The 19,514-nt window shown below is 44.1% G+C and overlaps 1 protein-coding gene across 1 annotated transcript in view; it reads left to right on the top strand.

Moving 5' to 3' along the window:
* THSD4 (thrombospondin type 1 domain containing 4) overlaps positions 1-19,514 on the top strand; it is a 561,701-nt gene that overhangs the window by 25,555 nt on the left and 516,632 nt on the right. Inside the window, exon 3 of the mRNA XM_078079143.1 lies at positions 9,685-9,754. Coding sequence (XP_077935269.1) covers positions 9,685-9,754 — 70 coding nt within the window. The remainder of the gene's footprint in view (positions 1-9,684; positions 9,755-19,514) is intronic.

The raw sequence follows: 19,514 nt of genomic DNA, 5'->3' as shown, positions 1-19,514 counted from the left end.
AACCAAAAAACAAAACTAGAGTGACTTTTGTATAAATGCTTTAGAAAATGTTCTTGGGGAAAGGGCTATGTTTAATTTAAGAGCAAGATGTCTTTGATAACATTGGTAGATGATACATACATGCACACACACAAATATTAAGGGCTTGTTAATATTTATCAAGGCAACCAAATGCATAAAGATCAATTGGAAAAGCTGGAGGATTTCTCTACCTAAAGAGAAAACAGTCAAAATTAGAAGTTAGCTGCCAAGAAAATCCCTGAGAGGAAAAACCATTTAAGGGGATTCGCAATTCTGATAGGCAGAGATTTTGTTTTAAAAATCCCTCCCCGGTTTTTGCCAAGCCACAAAGAAACAGAAAGCCAGCTTCTCCCTCATTGAAAAAGACAGAGAAGCCCTGAGTAGTAACATAGTTAGAGTATCTCTGCCCTGCTCAGAGTCTGCTGTCATAAAAGGAATCACTGTTAAACCCAGGGGCAGGAAAAAAAGACATTAAAACTTTAACTCTTGATGGAGTTCGTTAGTGAGTTGTCATTGAACATGGGACAAGCCTGGATGCCATGCCAAATTCAGGGCAAGGAAAATCCATTTGGGCCAAAGGGTTGGTCAAGGCTACATTAGGGAGTCTTTGTCACCTGTTACAGCTTAATGAGGAAAAGATACTAAGTGAAACAGAAGTACATACATTTCTTAAAGTCTTGCTCCAAATGGTGCACCTTAAAATATATGTATATATGCACAGTTACAACTTGATGTGTTCGTTTAGTGATTGAGTGGAAGCAAACACAATTTTCTGTAGAATCAGTACAGCAAGTGGTGAGGACCGTGATGGCCAGCCAACAAAAATCTCTCTCGAGCTGGTCTGCTTGGTTAGGGGCTCATTTTGTACCTTGCAGTATGCTTTAGGATAGTCGACAGCGCTGATGTTTGGAATGAAAACACAGAGGAAAACAAAACGGTTGAAAATGCCAGACAAGTGGTTAAGTTGGCAGGAAACAACGTTGACTCGGTGAACCTTATTTTGAACGGCAGGTTTTGAAGAAATGCAGATGTAATTAGAGAGATTACAGAGGTAGATGGTGATTTTTATAGATCTTATGAAGTAGGGTTCTGGATTGTTTTAAGGGGTTTACAGGTTGATGGCCTTAGGTCAAGTGTCTGGTTTTAGTCTTCTGAAACGTAAAGCTTTTCTTTGCCATGATATACACTTCAATAAAGTAATACTACTGTAATGCTTGTCAGCTACTTCACTTAGAAATACAATCAGAAGGAACTGGAAATGAGAAAGAGAAAGATGGCCGTTTTGGGGGCAACTGAAAAAGATTCTGAATACAGAAAGAAAAAAAGAAGTGGGTTGAGAAGATGTGTTTGAGAATGCCCAAAATAGTGATGTTTGAGGTATGATGGATCAGTGAAAACGGAGACTCCCCTCAGGGATCGAGAACTATGTGGTCATTGGGAAGGATTGTGGGCTCAATCCGTGTCCCTATGCCAGTGACCCAGAAATGGGGCAGGAGAGGGGAAAATAGGGGAAGGAAGAAGATAAGAAAGAGGAGGAAGAGGAGGAGGAAGTGGAAGGGAGAGGGAGGGGGAGAGAGGGAAAGGGGGAGGGGAGAGAGGAGGGGGAGGAGGATCAGAGGGAGAGGATGTGGGAGGGGGAGGAGGTGGAGGGGAAGGAAGGTGGGAGGAGGGAGGGGGAGGAAAAAGAGGAGAAGGGCCCAGGTTTGATTATTAGTATTCAACTGTATGGTGTTAATAAGGCTGGAGAGACTGGGTAGCCCTCATCTAAACCACTACCCAGTTGATGCTTAGTAAATACTTGTTGAATATTGAATGAATACATTAATAATTACCTTTTGTGTAAAAGAAAGTAGGACATTTTTCTTTCCTGATGAGGATTATTAATTACAAAAGCAGGTTAAAGCAGAAAATCATACAAATGATACACACACACCTTTAACAGTTTATTTTTAACTTAAAGCACATGTACATTCACTCACTATTTTTTGATGTGGGGCCAAGGACTTTTCTTTGAGCATGAGCCCTTGATTGTCCTTGCACAGACCACACCCATAAGCATTATCTAAGGTTTCCATTTGGATTTCTTTAACGTGGAGTGAGAATTTAAAGACATTCGCAAAGCAATCTGAGTTCAGATGATTCTCAATTTTTATTATTTTTGCCCCTAATCATTTACAGTTGTCTCATCCACACCTAATTTGCCAGCAGTTTTTTTTTTCTTGGCTACTTGCCTTATTGAGTCTTTCCAAAGCATTCAGCTTCATTTTTATAGAAACAGCTAACAACTGCTCTTTTCTTTTTGTGCTCTGTTTCGTGGGCTTGTGTACCATTTGAATATTTGTAGGTATTTACAAAGCCACCGGAATAAGCAGGTTTGGGAACATGGTTGACTCTGTAGGAGCACGACTCCTCTGGTGGGAGCAGAAAAGTATGAGGGTAGCGGGGAAGAACCGGGGAAGAATCTTTTATGGGAAGCCTGGTAGGAGAGCCATCTGAATGGTAGGCAGAGAGGAGAGGAAATAAAATTGTTTTTTGGAGGACTGCCCTGGCAAACCCCTACCTATAAAATGATGGCAGGCATTCAAACAGTATTGATTTTTCTTTCTGCCTGGCACAGCCCTGCACCTGGATCATGTCCTCATCACTCAGTACTTGACTGTGGGATTTGCTAGAACATTCTCTACCAAAAGGGGTTCAATGGAGTCAAGTGTGATCACTGGGCTGCCAGTGACCCATTCCGTATGGACCCAAGTGGGTTGATAGGCCTCAGGGTAACATTGCCCCCCCTCCCCCAGGGGCTAGATCCTGTAACTGCCAACTTGTGGAAATCCTCATTTTAGGACTGTCTTCCTTTTGCCAGTTCTTTTATTTTCCCAACAGAGAATTCTGGGATGGACTTAGAAAACCCTTTCATTGTTGGAGTGCGGCTGACAACAGCACTTTGCCTCTCTTCCGAGACTGACCGTTCGTCCCTCCCTCTGGTTCTTCTTTCTCTCTCACTTCATCCCATCGTTCCATTCTTGCACCTACTGGCTATTGGCCTGAGGTGGGACAGAGCTGTGTCGACTGCCTCCTCGCGGCAAGGCTGTATCAGAAACCATCTCCTCAAGAAATCTCCCATCGAGGAGGGGAATTTACCAAAGGGTGCTGTGTCTTAAAAAGTCAGGCCGTGACAGACACCTCCCTTTTCCAGAGGCCCTGGTCCAGAACACGCAAATGGCTGCAAGAGTTGAGAACCTGGAAATAAGCAATAAAAGCCAATATGTATAGATTAGGTGTCTGTAAATCCAGGCTCCAAATCAGAAACATTCACCCCACGAAAGCCAGGTGGGCCCTTTCCCTGAGCCTGTTGGTCTTGCCTTGGCTGCAGGTTGGTTCTGAGGCCAGGACCGAGCTGAAGGGAGCCGAGTTAGGAGGACACAGGCTCATCCACAATGCAGTAAGCAATGCCTGACGGCAGGGAGGAGACAGCAGAGGGCCCACCGGATTCAGAACACCCCAGGCGTCTGCACCTCTCAACCCGCCCTGGTCCAGTGCTCCCACCTTGTGTCCCACAAATGGTTTGATCCTCAGGCTGGTGGTTCTGAGCCATCCAAAAGAGGTGACTTCAGCTCAGCATGCTCTGTAGAAGAAAGCAGGAAAATAAATAGAATGCAGCTTTTTTTTTTTTTTTTAATTTGGGATTGAGATGGTTAGCTTCAATTATTTTAAAATTTAGAAGGTTCTCTAGTGAGGCTGGATAAACTAGGTTTTATCACATGTACTTACTTTCTGATTATTTTTGCAAGCATGACAGAAAGTAAAACAGATGTGTGAAGCCACAGTGCCCCAAGACTGGGGAGGAAAATCGGTGTGATGAAATGCAAATGCTTGGTTTAAAGGGGTGTTGTGTTAATGAGGCCCCAGAGCACAGTGGTTAAGAGGGTCCAGGCCAAGGGTCTGACTGCTGGCATCGAAATCAGCCTTTGCCACTTAGTAGGTGTGTGTGACCTTCGATAAATGACTTAGCCTCTCTGTGCCTCAATTTCCTCACCTGCAGAGTGGTATATAATAAAAGTGTCTGGTGGGATGGTTGTGGAGATTCAATGAAATTATACCCATAAGTGTTGAGATCTGTGGTAAACCATCCAATCTTCATTTCCAATGTCATTTGTAGCCCATCTCCCTCTCTTGTCTGCCTCTACTCTTTCTTTTTTTTTAAAGATTTTATTTATTTATTTGACAGAGAGAGTGTGAGAGCAGGAACACAAGCAGGGGGAGTGGGAGAGGGAGAGGGAGAAGCAGGCTTCCCGCCGAGCAGGGAGCCCGATGCGGGGCTCGATCCCAGGATCCTGGGATCATGACCTGAGCTGAAGGCAGATGCTTAACGACTGAGCCACCCAGGCGCCCCTGCCTTTACTCTTAACTGCTGTCAGAGGAAGGCCGTACATGGTGACAGGCATGCTGGGCAAACCTTTTTCATCTCCGGAGCATAGTAGGGGGAGATTTCACTTCAGTGCTAAGGATTTGGCTCTCTTTTGCTAAGGTCAGTATAGTTTTATTAGTTTCCAGGTTGCTCCCCAAATATCTCTTGGGTTACACTAACTGAAGAAGAAAAGAAGTAAGATTTTTGGGTTTTGGTTGTTGTTGTTGTTTTTGTTTTTTTTCTTTTTCTTTTGTGTTTTCCTTGTTTTGTTACTTGATAATGCTCCAGTGGTGTTGAGTTTATTGAGATGATCCCTGGTACATGGTGGCTGTGATGTGATCCCCCCACACACCCGGAGTTGAGGATGGGTGGTGTGGGTGGTGGGGAGGGGTTGACCCAGGCCAATCCAGAAGCCCAGAGCGGAGCCCCAGTTCCATGCTATAAATCTTGTGCCAAATTTCAATGTGCGTTATTTTCTACCTGAGGAAATGAGACGGTGCAGTGTTTAAAATCTAGAACAATACTGGGGAGATGGCATTTTTTTCCCCCTGCGTGTGAAATGTTGGGTCATTTCTACTGCAAGGTGAATCGGAAAGTCTTGGTAGGAATGTGGCTTCCCCCGCCGCTTGGAGGGGAGAGTGTGATTTGTTTGCCAAGGGCCCTGGTAGCCTTCAATCTGTCAAAACGTTGCAAGCTGGGAGCAGTTTGCCAAAGCAAACTATCAAAGTGAAATAACACACGAGTTGCACACACGCAGACACACACATGCTCTCCCATTCCCCAAATATTCATTTTGAGTCGGGTCAGGAGGAGCAAGGATTTGGGCTAGATTGTTGGTGTTTTGAAGCGGTGTGGGCACAGCTATGGACGACCAATTACGTAGGTATGTGTGAGCAGGGTGGGGTATCCTAAAACAGACTCTACTGAGCAGGGGTGGGAAACTTCCAGCCCTTGGCAGAGGTTCATCTGGCCCCTGGGGTTATATATTGCTCTGGCCTGCTGTTATTGCAGCCCAAAGAATAATTTCCCCTCTGGGGGAATTTATTCTATTCCATTCAGAGCAGAGCCCATTTAATAACTAAGAGTTTATTCCAGGATGAATTTTATTGGGTACCCCTATGCATTTTAGTTCCACTAGAACCCAGCTCAGTGAAGAAAAGAAGCATCTGAACATCTAAATATAATTTGTGTTGCATTTTTGCAACAAGAGGCACCAACAAACTTTTTGTTGCCATACCTCGTGTTGAGCTGATGAGAATAAATTTTGAGGGCATCACACAGAAATTGAAAAATACAAGTGATTTTAGTAAATCCCTCATAAACTAACTTTTAAAAGCTCCCAAAGTGAGTCTGGGCATTTTTGAATCTGTTGATTCGCACTATTTCCATTTATCTTGAAATTTCATAAGCTGTCAGGATGATGGGACATCTTTCATTAATTCAGTAAATTAAGCTTTTATTATATAGTAGACACTCGCTAGATGCTGGGGAATAAAGTAGGGACAAAACCAACTCCTTGATCTCATGAAGCTTGTAGTCTAGTGGGTGGAGGGAGACATTTAAACGAATACTCAGTCTGTGAGATAGTAAGTGCTGTGGAGAAAAAGAAATAGGCTCTTTTGTGCAGGCCGGGGAAGGCTTTATGGAGGAGGGACAGCTTTGGGCAGACACTGAAAGAGGGGAGGGGATGAGCTATAGAAGTATCTGGGAGTAGACCAGGCAACTTGGAATGCCCTTCCTCTGAGACAGGGGAACACCCAGAATCTTCCCTCTTCTAATCTTCCACTCCCTGTCCTGCCCCAAGTCCTCTGGAAAGGTATGGAAGTACAGCCTGGGATGAGTGGTTATACAAAAGTGCTCCTGATTGCATTATAAATACGTGGCTTAGCTGTCTGCCAAGAACTTGGAGGGGCTGAGGTGTAACACATTTATGGAGCTGCTGTTTGTTTTTTTTAACAAAACCACTCCAATCTAGTTTTTTTTTTTTTTTATATGAGTAAACAGTGCCAGAATGTGTTACCATGATTCAGAGTTGTAGGCACAGGTTCATGAAAGGCTGTCTTTCACCTTGACTCATTTGAGGGAGGCCAGGCAGGTCATATTATTCCCATTTTACAGATGGGGAAACTGAAGTCCATAGAGGATTTATTTGCACAAGCCCATGTAACTAAGGAGCATAGACTTCTTAGTTGCAATGCACATGCACCTGGGTTTGGAGGACAAACTGGATCCAGTAAGGATTCAGCTAGAACATACCTGTTCTCTTCCCACCAGCGTGTTCACACCGACTCCTTTAGATGCCCCTGCCTTGTGGCTGGAGGACATCTTGGGCAGTTTTCTTGTTTGTTGCAGGTTAATGAGCAGTCTTGTTTTCAAGTATCAAAAAGTCCAAAGAAAGGGCACCTGGGTGGCTCAGTCCAACTCTTAAGCGTCCGACTCTTGAATTTGGCTCTGGTCATGATATCAGCTCAGGTCATGATCTCAGGGTGGTGAGATTGAGCCCCATATCGGGTTCCAAGCTCAGTGGGGAGTCTGCTTGAGATTCTCCCACCTTCTCCCTCTGCCCCTCCCGGGCTCTCTTTCTCTCTAGAATACATAAACAAATCTTTAAAAAGAAAAGTCCAAAAAAGGTGTATTTGTAGGAAGGGAGAGCCTTATTGGTGGAATGCCTGTCCTTTCAGAAGCTTTAGTTTTAGTTTTCCTTCAGTACTTTTTGGTATTCGTCTAAGACATGAGTCACTTCACCATCAGATCCGTGTACCTGTGCACTGGGTAGCGCAGAAATAGAACATTTCCATTGTCATAGAAAATTCTATTGGACAGCACTGGCCTAGATCCTTAGCGAGTTATAAACCAACTCTTTGATTCTCTTCATGACTAATTTCATATTATATTTTTCTGAATAGATCCCCTGCTTGGAAGGATTTTGCATATAGATATGCTACATTAAAATGAAAATCTAGTTAGGAAAAAAAAAAAGAAAGTCTTGTCAGACATAAAAATTTTAGTCTCTCATCCAATTGAAAGTGTCTCTCCTCCTCTCCCAGACTGGGAGAGTGGGGCCTCAGACACCTGTAGCAGGAAGAGAGGGTGGGGCTGGTTTCTTCACAGCCCAGTTCTCTGCCCGGCCCCTCCCTCTGCCACTGCTGGGGGCTCCAGGGTGGAGCAGGGGAGAGGAGAGGTAACTGGGCAGAGGGTTTCCATGGGCTTGGTGCCCCTGGTGATCTGGTGTTGCTGACCTTGGGTTGGCAGATGTCTAAGTTCTGCATTCTCCTCTCCTGGGGCACTTTGGGTGGTCCTTAAGAACCTCCCCCTCATTTGGGGTCTCCTGCTACATATCTCTTTATGACCCTCCCCCAACTCCCATACTCCATGGGTACCCACCACACATCACCTAACCCCGGCAAGCAGCCTTTGATGAGGTCCTTTCTAGACAACCTAAACCCAGGGTTTCATGGTGCCTGCATTCAGTTGGCGGGAAAAAGCCAGCATCTTCTGTCCCTGCAAGTTCCAGAAATGTAGGCTGTCCCCCCTCCAGCCCTCTCTCTCTCCACTCTGCCCTCCCAGACACTCCAGCTAGGTTTTGTCCTTTAGCTACTTTTCAGGGGAGAATCTGGCACCAGTCCTTATATCCCAAACATGGGGGCTCAGATAAAGCTCTCTACATGGTAGTCCTTCTTGCTTGTCTGGGGGGGGATCTCTGACTTTTCTTCTCCTACAGGAGAGGAGGAGGCTGTGCTCAGCACTCCTGCATCTCTCTTCAAAGCAATCCACACAGGGCAAACTTCTCTCATTCTCTGGCCCGCTCCTCGTGCAGGCTGGAGGTGGGGAGGGGCGACAACATGGGATGAGGGTGGGGCAGAGGGGGCACCTCCTTTTCTGGTCCTCAATAGATGGTGCAGCCCTTCCTGTTTGGAATGGGTGTCCATGTACTACCCTTGGGCCTCAGCTTTGTGGCCTCAGCCGCAAGTCTAAGACAACCATGGAAAGGATGCATCTGGCACCTCATTACATGTCCCCTTCGCCCCGATTCCTGCCCCACTGCCGTCTCTGACCAGTCTGTTCACATCCATTCTGGGTAGCCTGCCAGGGCTTGGCTAATGTTCATACAAAGAGGGGCTTAGGGCAGCATTTAGGAAACTTGGAGATGGTGGGAGCCTTTTCTAACTCCACACGCCCTAACCCCCACGTTCAGACAGGTTTCCTCATGTCCACCTCCACACAGTGAGTTCTGCTTGGACTGGAGCAGTGTTTCACGTCTCACAATTGTGTTGGAAGCCTCAAAAAAGGGTGAGAACCGCCTGGGTCACTCAACTGTCCTCAGGGTTAAACCCTAGAAAAGGATCCAAAAGATAACTAAGTAGGATAAGTGGCCTCTTTGCAGGGATGCTTCAAACAATGGCATTGATGATTTCAAGTCAAGGGACTTTGGGCATTTTAGTTAATTGACAATGTTTGTCTCTCCTCTGACTAACCAGCTGTGTGGGGGTTTCCACCTCTGTCATCCTCAGTGATCCCTCCAGAAGGTGAGGACGTTGAGGGTCAGACATCAGCTTGCCCAGGATCACCCAGATGGGAATGGTGGAGCTGGGATTCTAGCCTCAATGTGTTCGAATCCCAGGCGTCATCCCTCCCAGCACACCCTGCTGTCTCAGGGCCAGCTGGCTCCTATTCCTTACCTTCCCTTTATTTGATGACAAGTCCTAATCAGGGCTGGTGACAGTAGGGCTTAACACAGCTAATCCCGCCCATGGAGAACATCTGTGACACGAGAGGGCCAAGAACGGGCAGAGGGAAGGCTCCAAGGGAAGCATGGGGTGTAGGAGAGGAGCTTCCCTGGCCAGGCACAGAGCCCCACTTTCAGCCGGACCTGACCAGCTCCACCAGGACTAAGCACGCACTAGCACTTTCTCTGTGTCTGTCCTCCCCAAACCTCTGAGCCAGCTTCTGTGGTTGTCCCCCTCTTACCCGGGAGGAGACTGGGGCTCCTGAGGTTACACATCCTGACCTAGAAACCCTGCTGGTGAGTGGTAAAGGGTTTGATCCCAGATCTGCCCCCTGCCTTGGCCAAGTGCACAGCCCTGGGCTGCCTCCCCTGCCTCGAGGCTGGCCCTTGGCACCTTGGCTGGGTCACATCCCAGGGAGGGGGTTGGGCTGTTCTCTCCCTTCCGGGGATGAGGCAGAGCTGCTGCCTTCGACTGGGTGCTGTTACCCGCAACACACTCACGGCCCTGCCTGTTGCTGTTTTTCCTTCTCAGCATCCTGGGTTCCCTCCTGCTGCTTGGACTCCAGCTTGTCTGCCCACAGCCCTCCAATGAACACAGAAAGGTAAGCCATGGCCGTTCAGAGGCTTTGCTTCTCTGCACAAGGGGCTGGGGGCACTCCAGGCATCGCCCCGAGTTTGGTTCTCTTTGGAGGGGAGTCACCGCTAATCTTGAGAAGGGAGCACCATTTATAGAAGGTTCACCAGTCCTCCTGTCCCTCCTAAGCCCTTGGAGCTTAAAAATGAAGCTGGTGCCCAGAGTCAGGGTCCGACCTGAGAGCATCGCTGGTGTTGCTGGCTGTGTCCTTGAGGATGGGACCCTGAGGGAGAGGGCACTGAGAAGACTACCCACCCTGGAGTGGTGGAGCACCAGCATGGAGCTTTGACCCCCTCTAGGGGCACTTTCAGGGGCCGCGGGTACTGATGGTTACAGAGAGAGCTAGCTAGAGCCTTAGCTGTAGCTATATGCAAGAGGAGCCCCGATGGGGAGCCCTGATCTTTGCTAGGAGGACGTAGCCCCAGGCAACCAGCAGCCAGGCAGAGAGGGAGCAGGGAAATTAAGAGCTGGCCCTCTCTTTCCTCCCCTCCTCCATTTCCGGCTGGGGACTCCCTTGAGCTGAGCCCAACCAAAAGAAGACAAGAATCCCTTGGTCTGGTCCTCAGAGGCCAGCCTCCAAGGCAACAGGGCTGGATGGAGAAGGGTGGACAGAACACGGGGGTGGGGGACACACGGACAGTATGAAGCACACCTCCCTTCAGGCTCTGTGGGTTTGTGGCAGATGAACTATTCGCTGCTGCCGAAACAAGCTGAACCAGAACAGGTGCGTGATAAATGCTTCCTTAGAAGCAGATGCGTGAGGTGACTCTGAGTACGTCCCTAAAACCCCTTTCTGCTACCTAGGAGCTCCTCCTCTCTGCAAGTCACAAAATGCAGACGCTTCTGAGAGGGATGGTAGGTCAGGCTTTCGTATCTGAGTGCGACCGAGTTGGTTGGAAGCTTTTCCGAGAGAGGGATTTCACAGGGGAAATCCAGGAAACAAGGGCGCAGATAAGAGTATGCACAAGGGTTTGCCTGGATGAGATCCTTCTTGCAAGATTCTTAATGCTCTTGTCTGCATCGTCTGACTTCTTTTAGGTCTGTGGCTTATGTTCTGGCTTTGTTTTTCCGGACCAGATATGAACCTGTATTGTATTGTATGCCCCGCTGGGATGTTAGCTCCACGAAACTGCTGTCTTCCCAGCTCCTGGAAGGCAGCCTGGCATGTTGTAGGTGCTCAATAAAATACTTGTTAAGTGACCAACTGAATGAATGAATGACTGAATGAATAGAAAACCTTGCCAAGGTCTAAGCATCATTTTGTTAGAGTCACTGGAAATTTATACCCCTCTCACTTGGCTGCATTATCCCCATTCATAATTTCAGGAAGTCAGAGAGGACAACTCCTGTAGACTGAATGTTTGTGTCCCCCCCCAAATTCACCTCATTGAAGGTGAAACCTCATGTCCGATATGATGGTATCTGCTGGTGGGGCCTTTGGCAGGTGCTTACGTCAGGGGAGAGGAGCCCTGATGAAAGGGATTAGAGCCCTTAATAGAGTCCGGAGAGAGCTTGCTGCCTGCCCTGGAGGATATGGGGTGGCTGGGTGATGGACATTGGGAGGGTATGTGTTACGGTGAGCGCTGTGAATTGTGTAAGACTGATGAATCACAGACCTGTACCCCTGAAACAGATACTACATTATATGTTAAAAAAAAAAAAAGAAGATAGTAGGAAGGGAAAAATGAAGGGGGAGAAATCGGAGGGGGAGGCGAACCATGAGAGACTGTGGATTCTGAGAAACAAACTGAGGGTTCTAGAGGGGAGTGGGGTGGAGGGATGGGTTAGCCTGGTGATGGGTATTAAAGAGGGCACATATTGAATGGAAAAAAAAAAAAAAGAAATCTGCCACCCAGAAAAGGCAGCCTCCAGATTTCTAGACTGGATCTGGATTTCTAGCCTCCAGAACTGTGAGAAATAAGTTTCTGTTGTTTATAAGCCACCAGTGTCTGGTACTTTCTTTAGGCAGCCCCAACTGACTCTGACAAAAATGGACACTGGGAAGTGGGGGTGCTGCTCTGACAAATGCATGAGATGGTGGAGGTGGCTTTGGAACCGGGTGGCGGGCAGGGACCGGAAGAACAGGGAGGTGCGTGCTAGGAGGAGCCTACATTGCCATGAGGGGACTTTTCAAGGTGTTTGTGGTGCGAGCTTAGAAAGGGAAGAGGAGGGCTGTAGAGAAAGCCTCATCTGCTCAGGGAACGGCGATCCCGCACAGAAAGGTGGTGGACTGCGGATGGTGAAGGATGGGTCTCGGACAGAAATGAAGAACATGTTATTGGAAACTGGAGGACAAGCCATGCTTGGTATAAAGTGGCAAAAAAAACAAAACAAAAACCAAAACTTGGCCGAACTGTGTTCGTGTTCTCGCGTTTGTGGAAGGTAGCACTTGCAAGCAATGAAATTAGATATTTAGCTGAAGCTGTTTCGAAGCAAAGTGTGGAAGGAGTGGCCTGGTTTCTCTCGCCTGCTTGTGGTAAAATGTGAGAAAGGAGAAATGACTTAAAGATGGAATTGTTAATTGGAAAGAAAGCAGAGCACAGGACTTAAAGATTTGGAAAATTCTCGGCTAGTCTTGAAGAGGAAGAGAAAGTCTTCAGGAGAGAACACTAAGGGTGTGGCCAGGAGACCCTTTGATAATGAGACTAGTCCGCCATCTCACAGAAGCCAGGAACTATTTTCCAAGGCAGTGGGAGAAGGGAAAGGAGGGGATGCCCGTGCCCGACCCTCCAGCCACCACCTCTCTGGGTGGTCTCGCACCCTCTCCTCGGCTGCCCCAGGTGCTGCTCCGGCACCCCGATGAGGCGCGGGCTGTGCCCAGGGAGCTGCAGGGGCGTGGCTGCCTCCATCTTGATTTCAAAGGACCAGACCTCCCAGCAGAGCCAGGATCCCGGGCCCTAACCCTGGAGAGCCACAGAGGGGGCAGGGCTGCCCAAAGCTGTGGGGGCAGGGCAACCAGGAGCCTTGGGGCCTCAACATTACCCAGCAAAGCTGCAGGCAGGAGCACAGTCCCATTGAGTCTGAAGAGCCAGAGCATCAAGCCAAAGAGGATTATTCTTGAGCCTTAAGGTCTAAGGGAATTTGCCCCCTTGGGTTTTGGACTTGCTTGGGACTTGTTACTCCTTTCTTGTTTCCTCTTTCTCCCATCTGGAACGGGACTGCCTGTCCTGTGCCTGTCTCACCGTTGTATTTCAGAAGCACGAAACAGCTTTGATCAGGCAGGTTCACAGTTGGAGAGCAGATTGCCTCAGGATGAATTGTACGAATTTAGGCGATATTTAGATTGGACTTTGGACCTAGACTTTAATGTTGATGCTGGAACCAGTTAAGAATTTGGGGGCTATTCAGATGGAATGAATATATTTTGCATACAAGAAGGACATGAATTTTGGGGGACAAGGGTGGAATATGATAGACTGAATGTGTCCCCCCATATTTATATGTTGAAACTTAATCCCCAGTGTGATGGTATTTGGAGGTGGGGCACTTGGGAGGCGATTTGGTCATGAGGGGATTATTGCCCTTATAAAAGAGATCCTAAAGAAATCTCTGGCCCCCTCTGCTAGGTGAAGGTACAGTGAGAAGCCGGCTGTCTATCAACCGGGAAATTGGCTCTCCCAGACACCAAATCTGCCAGCCCCTTAATCTTGGACATCTGGGCCTCCAGAACTGTGAAACATAAATGTATGTTTTTGATAAGCCCCCTCTCCCCCCATCTATGGGATTTTTGTTATAGTAGCTGGCATGGACTAAGACAACTGTCTTTTCATTATTAAGTTACATTATTTATTACTGTTTAAAAGTATCAGGGTTGTTAATCCTAATAGTTGAATTGTTGACTCAATTATTGAATGAATTGTTGAATAGTTGAATCAATTTGCCAGTGTTTTGTTCTTGTTGCTCAAATAGACCATCATAGCTGAAAATATTTTATAAATGATCAATTTACTTTGCTATTTGTCTTAATCTTTCAAGTTAGCCTGATGACTGATTATATATATATATCCTGAACAAAAGATTCACAAATAGGTATTGCCTTCATCATTCTTAAGTATTTGTTTTGAGAAATGAAAGAAAAAAGGCTTATGAGTTACTTTGGAATGTTGAATTTTATTTTATTTATTTTTAAAGATTTTATTTATTTGAGAGAGAGAGAGAGAGAGAGAGCGAGCATGAGTGGGGGGAGGGGCAGAGAGAGGGAGAGAAGCAGACTCCCCACTGACCAGGGAGTCCGATGCAGGGTTCCATCCCAGGACCCCGAGACCATGATCCCAGGACTCTGAGCTGAAGGCAGATGCTTACCTGACTGAGCCACCCAGGCACCCCTGGAATGTTGAATTTTAACCAACTGAGCCACCCAGGCGCCCCATGGAATGTTGAATTTTAAAATTGAGCAGAAAGTATCCCATCTTGGCATATGATATCTCCCCAAAATATTGTTAAGAACTTTGCAGTAGAAAGATAGATTAATTTCTTTTTCAAAATCCTTTATAGATTAATTTACTCGGAGAACATACATTTTAGGACAGCTTTCAAATATAATTATATGCATTTTGGCTGCCAGTCATTGTCATTCACCCTAGAGAAGAAAGGATTCAATACTTTCTTGGGTGTTGAATTTCTTCTTGCTGTTTCATTAGAGCTTTGTGGAACTGTGGCTGTCATCCTGCCTGCTTGTATCCTAAGAATCCTGGCAGAGGTCCTGACAATGGTAGCATCCATTTATGGTAGCATCTGCAACATGAGAAGTAGGTACTTACTAAAACAGGGGTCAGAAATGTTTTTTCTATATAGGACCAGTTGTGACTATTTTAGGCTTTCTGGGCTACAAATTTCTGTTATAACTACTCAGCTGTGCTTTTGTAGCACAAAGGCAGCCATAGACAATAGGTAAATGAATGTGCATGGCTGTATTCCAATAAAACTTTATTTACAAAAACAGGTGGTTACCTGGATTTGGCCCATGCCCACAGTTGGCAGACCACCACTCTAAAGTCTGATAGAGAGGAGTTAACTGCATGTATATGTGTTTTGGAATTTGAAGGTGGAAGTTGTCTCCTTCCGGAACTTGAAGGAACACAAAAGATTGGAGAAAAAAGTCTGTTTTTTCATTAAAACATAAGAATTATGATTGCTCTCATTGCTTAGATAAATCATAATTGGCTTCCTGCTGACCCATTGTTTTATGACAAAATCCACTCCCAATCTGTAGCAGAGAGTGGCAGAAAGAATTAGAAAACCATTTATGGTAAATTCTTTAAGGACAGCATTACTAATTTGTGCATATTGCAGTTTAGTATGTATATGAAAACTACCCACTAAAAGACCTCTCTTTTTCTTTTTCATTACAATAGCATGTCCAACTTTAGCATATGGAAGCATTTCTGCAGTGTAAGTTATTCTGAGGAAAAGACATAATTTGTAAATGCTGTCAAGTAAACTATGCTTTTCTAAATATGGCTCGGGTGACTGGATACATCTCTGTCTCACATTGGTGCAGGAGAAGAGGACTCTGGTGCAGAGCATCAGTATCTCTTTTCAGATATTTCTATCCAGAGTCTTCCTCTTGCTCCTGGAACAAGGACAGTATCACAAAGGATTGCTCAACCTCTGTTCTTGGTAATTTTTATTTTATTTTATTTTATTTTATTTTATTTTATTTTATTATGTTATGTTAGTCACCATACAATACATCATTAGATTTTGATGTAGTGATCCATGGTTCATTGTTTTCGTATAACACCCACTGCTCTATGCAGTACATGCCCTCCTTAATACCCATCACCGGGTTCTTGGTAATTTTTAATGACACTTGGCAAATCATTGTATTTTTAAAACTTTCTGTGGCTTCATTTGCAGATAAGGTAAGACCAAGAGTAGGAAAAAAAAAACACTTGACCAAGACTTTAATAAAAACCATACATTATTAAGGGAAACTATGGAAATTGTAGAAAGCTTTTAAGTTAATGAAACTGTTCTACGGTGTCTGCCCAACAGACATTGACCGAGCAAGTTGCTTTTATAAGTCATAATGTGTATGGTCAACATAATCTGTTTCGGAAAGAGCTGTGAAACGTCGTATTTTATTCCTACAAATGAAAAAACATACGTATGCTTTCATCACAACTGCTCAATATGGTTTTTTTTTAAGTTTACTTTTTAAATTAAAGTATGCACATGTCTTATAAAGAATTTAGAAAACAATGAAAAACTAGAAGAAGGAAATAAAAACTCACTCCTTGGGCCCCCAGCCAAAGAAAAGGGCTCTTCAACCTGTTATTTATAGAAACTCTCAAGCAAAAAGAACAGAGACACTACAGAATGAAGTAAGGGTGAAGTAAAATATTTGTTTTGCTAACTGATTAGCAAGTCATGATGTGAACAGCAGGGGACCTTGTTTGTAATGGGTTTAGAGCCTACTATTAGTGTAGTAGGATGTGCAGCCCATGACTTCACATTGCCTGTTGACAGTGTCATACAGTTGGATATTGAACAGAAGGCTGATAGAAGGGCAAAAAGAAGTTTTTAGGCTACATATAATTTCTTATATCATTGCTGCTGTATTCAAGAAGAAAGAAGGAAAAAACAGTAATGTTTTTAGAAGAAAATATACGAAACTATTTTCATGATTTCTGGTGGGTAAGAATTTCTTAAACAAGTCACTCAAAGAACTGGACTACGTTGAAATTGATGACTTTTGTTTATCAAAATACGTCATAAGAAAAAGAGGGAAAAGATAAGTCATAAACAGGTGAGGATAGTCACAATAATATATTTGACAAAAGATTCATGTTCAAAATACATATTAAAAAAAAAACCCTACTGGTCGTTAAGAAAGTTAAGCAATCCAATTTTAAAATTGACCAAAGACTTGAATACACACTTCATGTAAGAGGATATTCTTATGGCCAATAAGCATATGAAAAGGTGCTCAATCAAAATCATTAGTCCTTAGGGAAATACAAATTAAAATGAGATACCACCAGAATAGCTTAAAATGAAAAACACCGACAGTACCAAGTGCTGATGAGGATGTGGAGCAACTGGAATTTCTGTACATTGCTGGCGTGAGTTTAAAATAGTGGACCCCTCCCTTTGGAAACTGTTTGGCAGCATCTCTTAAAGCTAAACATATGTCTATTCAGTGACCTGGCTATTCTACTCCTAACTATTTACCCAAGGGAGATGAGTGCATGTATCCACCAAAATATGCATAAAAATGTTCAAAGCAGTTTCATTTACAGTTACTCAAAATTGGCACTAATGCAAAAGTCTATCAACAACAGAATGGGTAAATAATTATAGTGTATCCATAAAAGATAACACTAAGCAAAATTAAAAAATAAACTTCTGATTCCAGCCAAGATTGGATTTACCTTCCCATCTAGAACAAGAGCACAATGGCCAAGATAGAGCAACAGGGACTGGATTTCCCCTTACCTTCTCCCTGAAACAATCCAAACAAAACATCACCAGACAGCATATATGAAGCAATGTTTTTCAAAACTATGGATATTGGTCAGCATAAGGCAATGATTTCTCAGAGATGGGAAACAAATGAGTTGAGCCCTAAAATTTCCCCAGCTAACTGCCTTGAGAGAGTTTCTTACCCTTGGAGTGAAGTGAGAATGGGAACCCAGGCAGAACCCGTTGGACTTCTTGATTTGAGGAGCTTGAGAGTCCAGCGAGACCGTGATGGCAAGAGTCTGCAGGACAGAGTACCAGAGAGTGGAGTGACACTGAGACAAGACACAGAGACTGCAGGGGTCCTCCTCAGGGAGGACCGATGAGGACAGGCATGAGACACAACAGCCTGAGATTGGGAAAGAACCGTCCAAAACGATTGAGGGAACAGTGTCCAGCACTCGTGCAGTACCAGAAGTACCAGAAGTAGTGACTCTTCCTAGCAGCCGGACTTTAAAAACTCACGATCCAGGGGACATTGGAGAGAATACTCAGGAAACTCTTGCCAAGGTCCTGGGGGAATAATTGACCCTAGACTTGTATTGCTCTGGACCTAACTAACAAATCATAAATGTAAGGAAATCATAAATGAAAGGATCAAACTGTTGTTGAATGATGTAACTATTCTAGCACAAAGCTCATGAATATAGGAATATAAAAATATCTAGCACCCAAAAAGGTACAATTCAAGATGTCTGACATTTGCTCAAAGATGACCAGGCACCCACAGGAGCACAAAAACAGCACTGTTCTTCATAAAGAGGAGAACAATCAATTGAAGCCAACTCAGAACTGACATGGATTTTAGAATTAAAAAAAAAAAAAAAGGCTATTGAAAGTTATTAAGACAGTATTTCACAGATTCAGAAAGTTAAATAGAACCACGGATGATAACTAAAAAAACCTTATCAAACTTCTCAGGTTGAAAATGACAAAGTCTGAAATGAAAAATATGCTAGATGGGATTAATGGCAGATTGGAGAGTGTAGAAGAAAGATGAATGAGCTTGAAGATAGAATGCTAGAAACTTTTTGAAACAAAACACAGAATGAGAAAAGAATTTAAAAAAATGAATAGAACATTCATGAGCATTCATGGGACAACTTCAAGTGGGCTTATATCTGTGCAATGAGAATACCAAAAGAAGAGGTGGGGAGGGGGTGACAGAAAAGATAATTTTTAAAAATTAGAAAATGTTCCAAATTTGATGAAAACTATAAACTCAGGAATATCAATGAACTCCAGGCACTAGCAACATGAAGAAAATAGCACAAGTCACACGGTAATCAAGTTGTTCAAAGCTAGTAATAAAGAGAAAAAATTCGAAAGCCCCTAAAAAAAAAGAGACTTGTTACACACAGAGAAACAAAGATCAAGACACAGCAGATTCCTTGTCTCCTGTCTCTCCTGTGAGGGAAACAACATCTTTAAAGCACTGAAAGAACAAAACTGTCAACCTAGAATTCTCCACTCAGAAAAAATCTCTTTCAAAAATAAAGGTAAAATTAAAAAAAAAAAAGGTAAAATAAAGACATTTTTTCAGACATACAAATGCTGTACTAACACTTGCACCACTAGAATTGTTACAGGACGTTCTTTAGGCAGAATAAAAATGGTATCAGATTGAAATATGGATCTCCATAAAGGAAATGAGTGCACCAGAAATGATAACTACATGGGTAAATATATAAAGTTTTAAAGATTTATTTATTTATTTTGGAGAGAAAGAATGTGCATGCGCAAGTGGGGGGGCAGGGGGAGGGGCAGAGGGAGAGGGAGAGAGGCAGACTCTCCGCTGAGGGAGTCTTGATTTCATGACATGGGGCTTGATTTCAGACCCTGAGATCATGACCTGAGGCAAAATCAAGAGTTGGATGCTTAACCTACTGAGCCATCCAGGTGCCCCAAGAGGGGCTCGTCCAGGATTTGAATAAATATATAAGGTTTAAAAAAATTATTTAAATCTCCTTTAAAGATCAACTCTAAATAAAGCAATAATAACAATGTGTTGGGGAATATATGTATAAGTAAAATGTTAATGCCAGAAGAGGATAAATGGAAATACAGTATTGTAAGATTCTTATAAACATGTAAAATGGCATCATATTACTTTGAAGGAAGACTGATGAGTTAAAGATGTTTACTATCAACCCTAAAACAACCATTAAAGTAACAAAACAAAGAACTTTTTAGCTCACCAGTCAAAAAAATGGAAACAATAGAATTTATTATTATTATTATTATTTTCAAATAACTCAAAAGAA

This window comes from Halichoerus grypus, chromosome 8 (genome assembly GCF_964656455.1).
Source record: "Halichoerus grypus chromosome 8, mHalGry1.hap1.1, whole genome shotgun sequence".
NCBI lineage: Eukaryota > Metazoa > Chordata > Mammalia > Carnivora > Phocidae > Halichoerus > Halichoerus grypus.
This window is presented reverse-complemented; position numbering and strand designations above follow the sequence as displayed.